The 16106-nt window shown below is 39.2% G+C and overlaps 1 protein-coding gene across 1 annotated transcript; it reads left to right on the forward strand.

Moving 5' to 3' along the window:
• The first annotated feature begins 1326 nt into the window (after positions 1-1326).
• Positions 1327-7065, forward strand: LOC115523167 (signal recognition particle receptor subunit beta-like). The gene is made up of 4 exons (XM_030328887.1): positions 1327-1518; positions 2262-2356; positions 3190-3267; positions 6963-7065. Exons 1-4 carry the CDS (start codon positions 1365-1367, stop codon positions 7047-7049), a joined length of 414 nt encoding a protein of 137 aa, XP_030184747.1. The 5' UTR covers positions 1327-1364; the 3' UTR covers positions 7050-7065.
• The last annotated feature ends 9041 nt before the right edge of the window (positions 7066-16106 follow it).

Below are 16106 nucleotides of genomic sequence, written 5' to 3' on the forward strand. Positions count from 1 at the left end.
GGTTATGCCCTCAGTCCCGAAGCCCCTCTCTAATTCACTTTATGCACTCTGATCTTTCCAGTACCCCGCACCAACTGCTTCAGATGCAGTCCTGATAACTCTCCCTCTTGACTCATCATATCCAATGAATCACCACATTCTATATTTTCCTTCTACACATCTTTCAAATCTGTGGCTTCCTTCCCACATCTACCTCTGTTCTGGTTCAGACCCTGTGCATCTTTTGCCAAAACACTGAACAGCTCCCAGTTGGTCTCCCTGCCTCAGTCTCTCCTCTCTCAAATCACAATTGTCCACTTATCTGCCATTCATCTATGTTACCCCCAAATGACATTTCTCATTGCATTCTGGATAAAGTCTAGGCTGCTCAGCATAACACATTATCCCTTCAGGTCATTCCTGCCAACCTTTCCCGCTTCATCTCCTGCCACTTCTCCAGAAATGATACCAGCTTAATGACAGAATGCAAAGTGGCAGCCCCTAAGCTGACCACTTCTGGCCCCATAGGTGTTTTATTTAGGCGACAAGTGTTTTTTGTTTTTGTTTTTGGTTTTTTTTGATGTTTTTCATGACTTGCTGAAATTTGAAAAACGGAGCATTTCCCTTTCTGGCTTCTCTGGAAAAACTGGAAGAACGGGCCACTTTGGTCCCACATACGTCTGCCTGGCAAAGTAGTGGCTGCCCGCTCTGGAGAGGAATGGCAGCTGTAGTTTTCAACAGCTCCACCCCACGCTCTGATTTTCCTAGTTGCTTCTCTCCGGGTAGAAATCTCAGTCACAGCCCTAGATTTACAGTATAGGTGCATTGAATTGCTCGTTTTCTTCAACATAAAGCTTTCTCCTTTTACACCTGCGGAAGCTAACTCCTCCCTCATGCTCAGTTCCCGTCACGTTGCTCCAGGAGCTTTTCTCTGAACCTAAGGTGGACTAAGCGTCCCTTTCTGTATTTCCATGTCGCACCGTACATCCTCTGTCAAATCCCATGCCATATTATAGTCAGTTGAAATGTTTGTGTAATGCTTGAGTTCCTCACAAGACTCACCTCACAAAGCGAGTGACTGGAAATCCTCAGTGCAGATTTCTTAAGCTATTCATTTTATTCATCCATCATTCCGTCAACAACTATGAAAAGGGTGGCGACATTTGACTCCTATCTTAAAAGATAAAAGTATCACTCGTGAAATACCGCTGGCTCGATGTAGTGTTCATGAGAACTGCAACTCCCATCAGGACTTTCGCGATCCCGGTCCCGAAAGGAGGAAATGCAACTTAGGAACTACCACTCCCGTGATGCTCCGCTCCGGCCGCCTGCGCAGAGCCCAGGGCCACGTCGCTTTCGCGGCGCTGGAGACACGCATCTCAGCCATGGCTTCCGCGGAGTCGCGGCGGATGGGGAATGGCGGCAGTGTCGGGGGCGCCTTCCAACCCTACTTAGACTCCTTGCGGCAGGAGCTACAGCAGAGGGACCCGACGCTGCTGTCAATCGTGGTGGCGCTTCTCGCAGTGCTGCTGACGCTGGGTAAAGAGGTGGCCGGTGGTTTTGGCGGGTTCACGGCGGGCGGGGTCCCGGCTTGGACTCGGCTTGTGCAGATCGCCGACGCCCGGAGGCGAAGGCGTTTGAGGGGCATCTGTAGAGGGAGACTAACTTCTTACACCAACCTGCCCTGTTACCTGAAGCAGCGGGAGTAGTGCTGCGTTAAAGAGGATTTCCCGCTACCCTTGGACGTCTTGGTCCTTGGGTGCACGGGTTACTCTTTCTTCATCGGCCCCTGTTATGCCTGAGCGCGTGGTCCTTACCCCCACCGCCTCTTCCTGTTTTTGCTCTTATTACCAAGACTCTCGGGCTCTTTATTCCAAGTTTGTGTCCTGGGAACTGAGAATATATGGTAAGACAAGATTGCACTTGAGGAGTCCACAGTCGGGATGGGGGTGTAGACACAGGAAGGTTGGCAGTTGATAGTGGCTGGCACTCGGTGGAGTCCCTGGACGGTGTTAAATAGGTTACACGTTAGAAGCCTGGGGGCACAACATCCCACTTTTATGGGAATCCAAGAACCGAGAAGTCTGTTTACACAACTCAGGCCTTCCCACTGTTAACAACAACAAAAACGATTGTAATGGTGGTAAAAATACAATAAAAACTGAGATCCAGCTGAATGAGGTGTTCTGTGGTAGACTTCTGTTAACTTCCCTACCCCAACCGTACAGGCGTACTAGTGATACTACAAGGCATAACTTAGGTTGTTTTTCTCTGTTCCACAGTGTTCTGGAAGTTCATCCGCAGCAGAAGGAGCAGTCAAAGAGCTGTTCTTCTTGTTGGCCTGTGTGACTCTGGGAAAACATTGCTCTTTGTCAGAGTAAATGCTTTGATTTACCTCTCTCCTAAACTTGATAGAAAATTTTAGGCCATCCTAATATTCTTGTGAAAGGAAAGGAGGCTGATGCTGATAACTGGGGAGTTAATTCTTGACTCACTTGAAAAGACTTGAAAAACTTGCTAAGACTCTTGAAAAACTCATAAACTGAATTTTTTTTCACCATTTCTGTTTTCTTGCACTTGCCAGATACTGACATTTAGTCCTTATCCCATTTAAGGGTTTTATGTAACCCTTCTCTTGTGGTGGCCAAGGATGCCAGAAAAGGTGGAAAGATTAAAGACAGTGATGTCTGTAGGGTGTATAATTTGTTGTGTAACAAACTTTTCTGAGAACTTGTCAAGGAAGGTTTTTAAAAGATTGATTCTTTGACATATTGGACTACTTAGCCATCTTTTCACGAATATTTAATCTTTTTAGTATTTTAAACCGTTTTTTGTTACAGAGCATAGCAGAGGTTTTCTTCTTATTCTTCCTTTTGAGAGGATAAATTATTTCCTTTCTACTACAGAAATACAATTTGCAATCATTTGTGATGATTAAAAATATTTATGGAATGTTGGTAAATTTGGCCACTAACCATTTGAAACTAGTTTCCCCCACCCCCATCCTTTCATTGTGGAGAGGGGAATGAAGATGCAATTAATTAGATTTTTCTATAAGGAAAAAACAATATAGTCCTTTTCAGTTGTTGCAAGCAATACTCATTATTTGACCTGACCCATTAGAGAGTTAGAACAAAATTATTTTCTTTATATTTGCTATTTATATATTTACTCTGATCTCCCTCATATTGTTGTTTGTTTTTTTAACAGTTGTTAACTGGCCTTTATAGAGACACTCAGACATCGATCACTGACAGCTCTGCTCTGTACAGAGTCAACAATACCAGGGTAAGGGTTTCCTAGAATGTTGGAAGTCTGACAATTTTACTTTACTTTGGTCTGTCAGGAAAGGACATTTGTAGGATGAATTAGTCTGAGGGTGTAGGTACCATTCATATCTTATTTTTATAGATAAGTAGAGTCCATGTAACACATTCTGCTCTCTGTCATCCAAGCAGCAGATTTAATCATACCATCCCCTGCTTTGTACCTCATGCACACTGATGTTACATCACATTTTACTAGTTTTTGTTTCTTGTCTTTCCAACTTTACCATGAGTTCTTAAGGGTGAGCATTAAGCCTTTTCATTTATATTTTGAATAGGTAATATATGTAATGGGACCAAATTTCAAAAGGTTAAAAAGAATATTCGGTTTGGGACACCTGGGTGGCCCGTTCGGTTGAGCGTCTGGCGTCAGCTCAGGTCATAGTCTTGCAGTTCCTGAGTTCAAGCCCTGCATTAATCTCTCTGCTGTCAGCATGGAGCCCACTTTGGGTCTTCTGTCTCCCTCTCTCTCTGCCCCTCCCCCACATGTTCTCTTGCTCTCCTTCTTTCTGTCTCTTTCTCTCTCTCTCTCTCAAATAAACAAAAAAAAGAATATTAGATGAAAAGTAATTTTGCCTTTCCCATCCCTACTAGGTCTTCTCTTTAGAGGTAATAACTTACCATTTTTCTGTGTACCCTTCAGATGGTCTATGTATATGCAGATATATCTGTGTACCCTTTAATTTTCTCTTAAAGATTTTATTTCTAAGCAGCCTTTTTTTTTTTCCCATTTATTTATTTTTGAAAGAGAGAGAAACAGAGTGCGAGCAGGAAAGGGGCAGAGAGAGAGGGTGACACAGACTCCAAAGCAGGCTCCAGGCTCTTAGGTGTCAGCACACAGCCTGATGCAGGGCTTGAACCAGCAAACCATGAGATCATGACCTAAGCTGAAGGTGGGCTCTTGACCGACTCAGAGACTCAGGCGCCCCTTTAAGCAATCTTTGTATCCAACCTGGGACTCGAACTCAGTGCCGTGATCAAGAGTTACACGCTCCATCAACTGAGCCAGCCAGGCACCTCAATTTTTTTTTCTTTTTTTTCTAACTATTTATTTTTTTTGAGAGAGAGAGAGAGAGTGTGTGTGTGTGTGTGTGTGTGTGTGTGTGTGTGTGTGTGTGTGTGTGAGCGAGGGAAGGGTATAGGGAGAGAGACAGAGGATCTGAAGCAGGCTCTGTGCTGACAGCAGAGAGACTGATGCAGGGCTCAAACTCACAAACTATGAGATGATGACCTGAGTCAAAGTCGGATGCTTAACTGACTGAGCCACCTGGTGCCCCTTTTTTTCTTTTTAATAGTCTGTTCTGCCCACTGTTTTTTGTTTTGTTTTGTTTGTTTTTGTTTTTGTTTTTTTTAAACAATATGATGTGGTTGAGTTGTTTTGTTTTTCTCCCTCATTTGTACACGTAGTCTGCCTGGTTGATTTGTGAGTATTTGGCTGTACCATTCAATTAAGTTCTAATTTAGTAAGAGCTCTATTAATGAACAGTTTGTTATAATCTTTATTTTACAATATTGCAATGGCTACCTTAGTATATATGAGTATATTTCAAAAATACCAGTAAGGAATCATGAGAAGGACTTTTTGTGTATCTGTGGAGCCCCAGAATGTGGAAAGTGACTGCCAAGTCGATTGTAATGCATAGGTATTTGGTGAGTGGAGGAAAGGCTAGGTGGCTGGTTGGAGGGGTAGATGTATAGATCGATGAATTAAAGTGGTTATCTTAGAGACCTTTTCTGCTTTTTTGGTGCCTCCAGAATTAAACATTGTAAACAAAGATAAAGAAACATTCTTTTAAATGTCTTACAGGTATTTTTTGCATTTTTCAATAACAGCACTCTTTCTAGCCCAGTCATTTTTAAACCCCCAAGATTTTAGGTTTTGAAAGTTTAGGTTTGGGAGATCTTTAATTCTTGGGGCACTTGGGCCAGATTTTTTAAGTGGGATATCCCAGGGTATACTTTAAACCTGTGCTTTTCCAATAGAATAGCCATTGGCCATGTGTGACTATTGAGCACCTCAAATGTGACTAGTCCAAATTGAGGGCTGTTGTAAGTGTAAAGTATACACCAGATCTTGAACTTGGCATGAGAAAAAAAAAAGTAAAATGGCAACAATTTCTTGAGTTTTTTACTTGTTAAAAAGATATTTTAGATATATTGGGTTAAAATATTTATTAAATTAAATTTACTATATCTTTTTTTTACTTTTTTAATATAGCTTTTGGAAAACTTAACATTACATATGAGGCCTGCATCTTTTTATTTGAAAATGTAGAACATTCCTGCCTTCTTTTTCAATCCTTCTCTCCACACCCCCCCCCCACCCCAGTATGTTTTAGATCTAGTCCCTCTCTCAGTGTATCATTAATATTCTTTCTGAATTGCTTATAGTGGTGTAGTGCTGATTATGAAATGTGGTAGTGGGTCCCAACCTGAGGTCCCTAGACTCTTAGCAGAATTTTTTTTTTTTTTTTTTTTTTTTTTAAGCTAGCACACATATTTTTACCCATAAAAGACTACACAAAGTGACAGGTCATAATCCAGCTGTAATCATGTCAGATCTGTGCATGATACTGACTCCCTCCTGCTGAACAGTGGTTAAGGCTGGCTGTGGATAAGGTAGAACATCGGAGAAAGGTTCCATGGGCCTGATAAGTGTATCAGGATTATACCAGAGAGTCTATGAGCAAGGCCATATCCATATTGAACCTGAGCTCAAGAATGAAGACCTGGAATGAATAGCCCTTAAATGGGTGCTTAATGAGTCGACTCAGGAGGGACACAACCCCCCCCGTTTCCGTGATTGACACAAAATATTGACATTTGGAACAAATAAATGGTGTGTCTTGTCAACAAATATTTAAAAATTAAATTATAGTGGGAATGTAAAGGAATGTTTTGTTGTTACGAAGATTGGGGATCCCTGTAATGGTAACATGCTGTAGTAAAGTGTAGGTCTCCTATTACTTTATTTACTTTGTTAGAATTTACTATTCTTTTCACATGTTTTTGTTTTTATTCATACTGGTATATTTCTCCAGCCTCAGATGACTCCCTCCCACTTCCATGACTCCCTCACAGGGTCAGGTTTCTTAGGTACCCTTGAAGCATTTATCAAAGTTGTAATTTTACATTTATATATAATTTTGCATTGTGTTGATCTTTCTTTTTTTAGAGTTTATTTATTTTGAGAGCGCATGCGCACGAGAGTGCCTGAGCACTTGAGTGGGGGAGGGGCAGGGAGAGAGAGAATCTCAAGCAGGCTCCAAGCTGTTAGCACAGAGCCCAACGTGGGGCTCAGTCTCCCAAACCAAGAGATCATGACCTCAGCTGAAATTAAGAGTCAGACCCTTAACAGACTGATCCACCCAGGCACCCCGTGTTGATCTTTTATTATATATTATATTATAAACCCTGTTGGAACAGGGATCATGTCTGTTTTTGCTCCCTGTTAAATCCCTGGAGCCTCTACTAATGATTTATAAACAGAAGATGCTTTATGAACTTTTGTTTGATTCATTAATTATGGTGAACCTTTTTTTGTTCATTAATGAATTGGACACTGTTCTGGTACTTGAAATCTTATATGAAAAGTTTATGTTATGAATGTGAATCAGGACCACAATATTCATTTAATGTTATTGCTGTCATCCTTAGGGTGCTAGCCTGACCTTGATTGATCTCCCTGGCCATGAGAGCTTGAGACTTCAATTCTTAGAGCGTTTTAAGGCTTCAGCCAGGTAAGTAGGATTTAGAGTGAACTTGCCTGAATCTGTATATCAAGGTCACCCATATTTGCTCTGGTGGTATTCAGGAGGCAGCCTGGTGCCCTGCCAAGGAAAGCATAGACCCTGGGGTCAACCATTTCTGGTTTGCAAGCCCACCTTTACTAGTTTTTATGAGGATTGTATGAGATAATGTTTGAAAGTGTTTCTCAAGAGTGTTCAGAAAGTGTTAACACTTACCATGTTAATAAAATTTTCATTTCCTTTGAGGACAAATGGTAATTACATGTAGAGCTATTAAAATCTGAAAAAGGAATTTTAAAGCTAGGTGAAATCCTAGAAGTTATTTAAATCCAACATTATATATTTCTGTTCTTAAATTACCCAAATTTAATGTCTCAAAAGTACAGAACAATATTTTCTTATTTCTTTTAGTATTGTCCTAGTGTTACTCTTATTTCCTGAAATTCTTGTGCTGTAGTTGAAGATGCTTTATTCTTGTTTTGTCTCTCACAGTGGTGAAAACTTACGAGGGAAATATACCACATTTCATTGATTTTTTTTTTTTTTAATACCACATTTCATTGATTTTAAGACATTTTATTATCTATGAAATTAGAATGAATGCTTTTTATGGTTGTTTGTGTCATAGTTTAATTGGCAGTATTTTTCTCTTTCTTAGTTGTACCTGAAATAAGAATGTGTCTTTTAATTGAGGAATCTTAGGTTTGATGGAATGTGATAGTTATTTCTTTCATTATTTATGAAGATGTCTTGACTTTTATTTTGTTGTTTCTTCCTTGCCCACAAGATGGTGATGATGAGCAGTCTATCATGGATGAGACTGTTGTGTGAATTTTTTAAAAAATAAACTTTTGGGGCGCCTGGGTGGCGCAGTCGGTTAAGCGTCCGACTTCAGCCAGGTCACGATCTCGCGGTCCGTGAGTTCGAGCCCCGCGTCAGGCTCTGGGCTGATGGCTCGGAGCCTGGAGCCTGTTTCCGATTCTGTGTCTCCCTCTCTCTCTGCCCCTCCCCCGTTCATGCTCTGTCTCTCTCTGTCCCAAAAATAAATAAAAACGTTGAAAAAAAAATTAAAAAAAAAAATAAATAAACTTTTTTAGAGCAGTTTTTGGTTCAGAGCAAAATTGAGCAACAGATGTAGAGATTTCCCGTATTACATCCCCCTGCCCCTGAGCCAGCATATGCACAGCCTTCCCTGTTATAAGCACCCTCCACCAGAATGTTCATTTGTTACAATTGATGAAGCTACACTGACACATCGTAATCATTCTGAGTCTGTGTGTTTTTTTTTAATGTTTATTTTTGTGAGAGACGGAGAGAGTGAGTGAGCGAACGAGCGAGCGAGAGAGGGGCAGGGAGAGAAGGAGACACAGAATCTGAAGCAGGCTCCAGGCTCTGAGCTGTCAGCACAGAGCCTGATTCTGGACTCGAACCTACGGACTGTGAGATCATGACCTGAGCTAAAGTCAGACATTTAACCGACTGAGCCACCCAGGTGCCCGTGAGTCTGTGTTTTGCATTAGGATTCACTCTTGGTGTACATTCTACAGATTTGAACAAATGTGTAATGACGTGTATTCACCATTGACAGTATCATACAGAGTATTTTCACCATCCTGAAAATCCTCCGTGTTATGCTAATTCATCCCTCTCTGTCCACTAATCCCTGAAAACTACTCATCTTTTTTATAGTTCCCATAGCTTTGCCTTTTCTAGAGTGTCATATAATTGGAATCATACAGTATGTAGACTTTCAGGGTGGCTTCTCTTACTAATATATATTCACGTTGCTTCCATATTTTTTCATTGTGTGATAGTTCATTTCTTATTAATGCTGAATAGTATGTCATTGTCTGGATGTAAAAAGTTTATCCTTTCACCTGCCTAACGACTTCTTGGTTGGTATAAAAATTGCGTGTAGGTTTTTGTGTGGACATTAGTTTTTGGGTGAATATCAAGGAGTGCAATTGAAGAATTATATGGTAAGAGTATGTTTAGCTTTGCGAGAAATTGCCAAACTGTCTTCCAAAGTGGCTGCACCATTTTGCATTCTCACCAGCGATAAACGAGAGTTCCTGTTGCTCTTCATCCTGACCAGCCTTTAGTGTTGTCAGTGTTAAAGATTTTAGCTGTTCTAATACATAGGTAGTAATACCTAACTGCTTTAGGTTGCATTTCCATGAAGACGTTGATATGATGTGGAACATCTTTTCATGTATTTATTTGCTCTCTATAAATCTTGTTTGGGGAGGTGTCTATAAAAGTTCCTTGACCTATTTTTAAATGGAGTTATATGAGTTTTTTATATATTTTGGATAACAGTCCTTTATCAGATCTATCTTTTGCAAATACTTCCTACCAGTCTGTGGCTCATTCTTCTGATGCTGACGTTTGTAGAGCAGAAATTTGTACCTTTCAATAAAGATCAGTATATTGATCTTTTTTCATGGATTGTGCCTTTAGGGTTGTATCTAGAAAATCATTGCCAGACTCAAGATATCTTGATTTTCTCCCGTGTTCTCTCTGAGGAGTTTTGTGCTTTTGTGGTTTACACTTAGGTATGTGATCCATTTTGAGCTAATTTTTCTGAAAAGTATACAGCCTATATTTATTCATTGTATGTATTCATATTTTTGCATGTGGGTGTTTAGCTGTTCCAGCATCATTTGTTGAAAAGATTATCTTTGTTTTGTTGTACAGATCTTACTTGACTTATAATAGGATTATATTCTGATAAACCCATAGTAAATTGAAAATGCATCTAATACACCTACCGAATGTCATAGCTTAGCCTAGCCTGCCTTAAATGTGTTTCAGAACACCTAGATTAGCCTACAGTTCATCAAAATCATCTAACACAAAGTCTATATAAAAGTGTTGAAAATCTTAATGTAACTTGTTGAAATCTGTAGTAAAAAGTGAAAACAGACTGGTTCTGTGTATTGATTATTTACCTTTGCAGTCGAGTGCCTGACTGGGAGCTGTGGCTCGTTGCTGCTGCCCGGTATCACAAGAGATTGTTCTGCATATTGCCAGCCCAGGAAAAGATTAAAATTCAAAATTTGGAGTCTGGTTTTTTACTGAATGCGTATTGTTTTCACACCTTTGTAAAGTAAAAAAAATGTTGTAAGTTGAACCATTGTAAGTCAGGGACCATCTGTATTGCCCTTGACTATATTAATGGACTTCGTTCTTTTGATCTCTGTTTTCATCAGGACCTGCTGTCTTGGTTAACTAAAGCTTTATAGTAAGTTGGGCAGAGTCAGTCCTCTAGCTTTGTTCTTCATTATTATGTTCGCTATTCTGGGTCTTCTGCCTCTCCATATAAACTGTAGAATGTGTCAGTATCCACGGAATAAGTTGCTGAGGTTTTGATTGATTTAATTGTATCTATAGATTGAGTTGGGAAGAAGAGACATTTTGAAACTGTTTAGTCTTCCTATCCATGATTGTGGAATGTCTCTGTTTATCTAGTTACACTTTGATTCTGTTGATCGGTTTTGTAGTTTCCTGATACAGATCTTGACATATTTTATTAGACTTATACCAAAGGTTCATTTGCGGGGGGGGGGGGGGGGGCGGATGATAATGGTATTGTGTTTTAATATTTTGTTGTTGTTATGATTGTTTTTTTTTTTTTTTTTTTTTACTGCTTTAGGATATGAAGCCTCTCTCTAGAAAGGATTCATATTTCCTCTTGTTGGGAGCCCTAGGGGTTCATGGAGTCTGGCCCATTTTTTTTTTTCTTTTCTCAATTAGCCTTTTTATTTTAAAGAAAGGCGGGGGGGGGGGGCATTTCTGCCTCCATTGTACGGTTCTTGCCCCATTTGTTTCTTGACATTTGCTTCTCATATACTGTTACTCATATGAAAGAAGCTAATATTTGATAAGTATTAACTTTCTAGAAGATAATTGTTTATAGTATTTTTAAATTTATATCCACATTAGTTAGCATATAGTGCAACAATGATTTCAGGAGTAGCTTCCTTAATGCCCCTTACCCATTTAGCCCATCCCCTTTCCACAACCCCTCCAGCAACCCTCTGTTTGTTCTCTATATTAAGAGTCTCTTATATTTTGTCCCTCTCCCTGTTTTTATGTTATTTGTGCTTCCCTTCCCTTACATTCATCTGTTTTGTATCTTAAATTCCTCATGAGTAAAGTCATATATTTGTCTTTCTCTGACTAATTTCACTTAGCATAATACTCTCTAGTTCCAGCCACTTTGTTGCAAGTGGCAAGATTTCATTCTTTTCATTGCTGAGTAATATTCCATCCTATATATATATATATATGTCACTGTCCAGTTTTCCCAGCACCATTTGCTGAAGAGACTGTCTTTATTCCATTGGATATTCTTTCTTGCTTTGTCAAAGATGAGTTGGCATACACTTGTGGGTCCATTTCTGGGTAGTCCTGTTCCGTTGATCTGAGTGTCTCTTATTGTGCCAGTAGTGTACTGTCTTGATGATTACAGCTTTGTAATACAGCTTGATGTCCGGGATTGTGATGCCTCCAGCTTCGGGTTTTGTTTTGTTTTGTTTTTTGTTTTTATTTTAACATTTATTTTTTTTTGAGACAGAGAGAGACAGAGCATGAGCAGGGGAGGGGCAGAGAGAGAGGGAGATACAGAATCTGAAACAGGCTCCAGGCTCTGAGCTGCCAGCACAGAGCCCGACGCGGGGCTCGAACTCACGAGCTGCGAGATCATGACCTGAGCCGTAGTCAGACGCTCAACCGACTGAGCCCACCCAGGTGCCCCGAGCTTCGGTTTTCTTTTTCAAGATTGCTTTGGCTATTCAGGGTCTTTTCTGGTTCTGTACAGATTTTAGGATTCTTTGTTGTAGCTCTGAAGAATGCTGGTGTTATTTTGATAGGGATTGCATTGAATTGCATTGTAGATTGCTTTGGGTAGTGTTGACATTTTAACATATTCTTCCTATCTGGGAGCATGGAATATTTTTCCTTTTTTGTGTGTGTCTTCTTCAATTTCTTTCACAAGCCTTCTATAGTTTTCAATGTATAGATTTTTCACCTCTTTGGTGAAATTTATCCTGAGGTATTTTATGGTTTTTGGTGCATTTGTACATGGGATCGATTCCTTGATTTCTCTTTCTGTTGTTTCATTATTGGTGTATAGGAATGCAACCAATTTCTCTGCATTGATTTTATATCCTGCGATTTTGCTCAATTCATGGGTCAGTTCTAGCAGTTTTTTGGTGGAATCTTTGGGTTTTCCACAAGAATATCATGTCATCTGCGAAGAGTGAAAGTTTAACCTCCTCGTGACCAATTTGGATGCCTTTTATTTCTTTGTGTTGTCTGATTGCTGAGGCTAAGACTTCCAATACTGTGTTGAATAACAGTGGCGAGAATGGACATCCCTGTTATGTTCCTGACCTTAGGGGGAAAGCTCTCAGTTTTTCCCCCCATTGAGGATGATATTAGTGTTGGGTTGTTCATATATGGCTTTTATGATCTTGAGGTATGATCCTTCTATCCCTACTTTCTTGAGGGTTTTTATCAAGAAAGGATGCTGTATTCTGTCAAATGCTTTCTCTGTATCTATTGAGAGGATCATATGCTTCTCATTTCTTTTATTGATGTGATGTATCACATTGATTGTTTTGCAGATATTGAACCAGCCCTGACGCCCAGGTGTAAATTCCACTTGGGGTCGTGGTGAATAATTCTTTTCATGTATTGTTGGATCCAGTTCGCTAGTATCTTGTTGAGGATTTTTGCATCCATGTTCATTAGGGAAATTGGTCTGTAGCTCTCCTTTTTAGTGGGGTCTTTGGTTTTGGAATCAAAGTAATGCTGGCTTCATAGAAAGAGTTTGGAAGTTTTCTTTCCATTTCTATTTTTTGGAACAGCTTCAAGAGAATAGGTGTTAACTCTTCGTTAAATGTTTGGTAGAGGGGTGCCTGGGTGGCTCAGTGGGTTGAGCGACCAACTGTGGCTCAGGTCATGATCTCACAGTTTGTGAGTTTGAGCCCCGCATGGGCTCTGTGCTGACAGCTCAGAGCCTGCTTCTGATTCTGTGTCTCCTCTCTCTCTCTGCCCCTCCCCCACTCATGCTCTGTCTCTCTCTGTCTCAGAAATAAATAAACATTAAAAAAAAAAAAAATGTTTGGTAGAATTCCTCTGGAAAGCCATCTGGCCCTGGACTCTTGTTTTTTGGGGGATTTTTTATTACTAATTCTATTTCTTTACTGGCTATGGGTCTGTTTAAATTTTCTATTTCTGACTGTTTCAGTTTTGGTAGTTTATTTCTAGGAATTTGTCCATTTCTTCCAGATTGCCCATTTTATTGGTGTATAATTGCTTGTAATATTCTCTTATTGTTTGTATTTCTGCTGTGTTGGTTGTGATCTCTCCTCTTTCACTCTTGCTTTTATTTATTTGGGTCCTTTCCTTTTTCTTTTTGATAAAACTGGCTAGGGTTTATCAATATTGTTAATTCTTTCAAAGAACCAGCTTCTGGTTTCCTTGATCTGTTTGTTTTTTTTTTGTTTTTTTTTTTTGGTTTCCATGGCATTGATTTCTGCTCTAATCTTTATTATTTCCTGTCATCTGCTGGTTTTGGGTTTTATTTGCTGTGCTTTTTCCAGCTCTTCAAGGTGTAAGGTTAGGTTGTGTATCTGAGACCTTTCTTCCTTCTTTAGGAAGGCCTGGATTGCTATATACTCCCCTCTTATGACTGCCTTTGCTGCATCCCAGAGGTTTTGGGCTGTGGTGTTATCATTTTCATTGGCTTCCATGTACTTTTAATTTCCCCTTTAACTTCTTGGTTACCCCATTCATTCTTTAGTAAGATAGTCTTTAGTCTCCAAGTTTTGTTATCTTTCCACAGTTTTTCTTGTGGTTGATTTTGAGTTTCACAGCGTTGTGGTCTGAAATATGCATAGTATGATCTCAATCTTTTTGTACTTGTTGAGGGCTGATTTGTGACCCCGTATGTGATCTATTCTGGAGAATGTTCGATGTGCATTGGAGAAGAATGTGTATTCCACTGCTTTAGGGTGAAATGTTCTGAATATATCTGTTAAGTCCATCTGGTCCAATGTGTCATTCAAAGCCATTGTTTCCTTGTTGATTTTCTGTTTAGTTGATCTGACCATTGTTGTAAATGGGGTGTTGAAGTCCCCTACTATTATGGTATTATTATCAATGAGTTTCTTTATGTTTGTGATTAGTTGATTTATATATTTAGGTGTTTCATGTTTGGAACATAAACGTTTACAATTGTTACATCTTCTTGGTGAATAGACCCCTTAATTATGATATAAAGACCTTCTTCATCTCTTGTTACAGTCTTTATTTTAAAGTCTAGATTGTTTGATGTAAGCATTGCTAGTCCAGCTTTCTTTTGGTGACCATTAGCATGATAGATGGTTCTTCATCCCCTTACTTTCAGTCTGAAGGTGTCTTTAGGTCTAAAGTGGGTCTCTTATAAACAGCATATAGATGATCTCGTTTTCTTATCTACTCTGTCTTTTGATTGGAGCATTTAGACAATTGACATTTAGAGTGAGTACTGAAAGGTATGAATTTATTGCCATTATGTTGCCTGTAGAGTTGGAGTTTCTGGTGTGTTTTCTGGCCCTTTCTAGTCTTTGTTGCTTTGGGTCTATTTTTTTTCCTCTTTTCTCCCTTCAGAAAGTCCCCCTTAAAATTTCTTGCAGGGCTGGTTTAGTGCTCATGAACTCCTTTCTTTAATTTTTGTTTGGGAAACTTTTTATCGCTCCTTCTATTTTGAATGACAGCTTTGCTGGATAAAGAATTCTTGCCTGCCTATTTTTCCAGTTCAGTACATTGAATATATCCTGCCACTCCTTGTAGCTGCCAAATTTCTGTGGATAGGTCTGCTGCAAACCTGATCTGTCTTCCCTTGTAGGTTAAGGACTTTTTTTCCCTTGCTGCTTTCATGATTCTCTCCTTGCCTGAGTATTTTGTGAATTTGACTATGATATGCCTTGTTGATGGTCTGTTTTTATTGAATCTAATGGGAGTCCTCTGTGCTTCCTGGATTTTGATGTCTGTGTCTTTCCCCAGGTTAGGAAAGTTTTCTACTATGATTTGCTCACATAACCCTTCTACCCCTTTTTCTCTCACTTCATCTTCTGGGACTCATATGATTCTGATGTTGTTCCTTTTAAATGAGTCACTGATTTCTGTAATTCTTCAATCATGCTCTTTTGACTTAGTCTCCCTCTTTTTTTCTGCTTCACTGTTCTCCATAGGTTTGTCCTCTGTGTCGTTGATTCACTGCTCTGGATCATCCATCCTTGCCACCATGGCAACCATTCGAGATTGCAGCTCAGTTATAGCATTTTTTATATCATCCTGACTGGTTTTGCTTCTTTTATCTCCACAGAAAGGGATTCTAACCTATTTTCAACCCCAGCCAGTATTCTTATGATCATGATTCTGCATTCTGGTTCAGACATCTTGCTTGTATCTGTGTTGATTAAGTCCCTGGCTGTCATTTCTTACTGTTCTTTCTTTTGGGGTGAATTCCTTCGTTTTGTCATTTTGAAGGAAGAAAAGGAATTAATAAAAATTAAAAAATATAAAAATTAAAAACAACACAAAAATATCAAAGGATACTAGATGCTATATCTGTTTTGGTCTGGTTGTTGAAAGGAGCTTGGTATATTAGAGAAAAAAGACAAAGATTAAAAAGAAAACATTTGAAAAAATGAACACAATAAAATAGAATACAATAAAATGATGGAAGAAAAATAGAATTTTAAAAATTTACCAAAAAGTCAAAACTATAGTAAACAAAAGAAAAAATCTTTTCAATAAAAACATAAAATAAAAATAAATACTTTCTCTTTCTGTATTTAAGAATAAGAAAACAAAAAAAGAAAAAAAAATTGAATAGATGGATCAGTGAAGAAAATACAATTGAAATTACATTGGTTTCCCCTAGAAGTCAAACTAGGAAGCACTTTATAGTCTGTAAACTAAGCATGCAGAGACTTGTGGTGGTCCTCCTGAGGGCAGTTGGCCCAGTTGGATGGGGCCTAGTGTAACAACTCCATTC

This window comes from Lynx canadensis, chromosome C2, assembly GCF_007474595.2.
Source record: "Lynx canadensis isolate LIC74 chromosome C2, mLynCan4.pri.v2, whole genome shotgun sequence".
Lineage (NCBI taxonomy): Eukaryota > Metazoa > Chordata > Mammalia > Carnivora > Felidae > Lynx > Lynx canadensis.

Coding starts and splice junctions, on each gene's coding strand:
- LOC115523167 (XM_030328887.1), top strand. CDS start 1,365: ATGGCTTCCGCGGAGTCGCGGCGGATGGGGAATGGCGGCAGTGTCGGG. Junction 1,519..2,261: donor CGCAGTGCTGCTGACGCTGG/GTAAAGAGGTGG, acceptor TCTGTTCCACAG/TGTTCTGGAAGTTCATCCGC. Junction 2,357..3,189: donor AAACATTGCTCTTTGTCAGA/GTAAATGCTTTG, acceptor TTTTTTTAACAG/TTGTTAACTGGCCTTTATAG.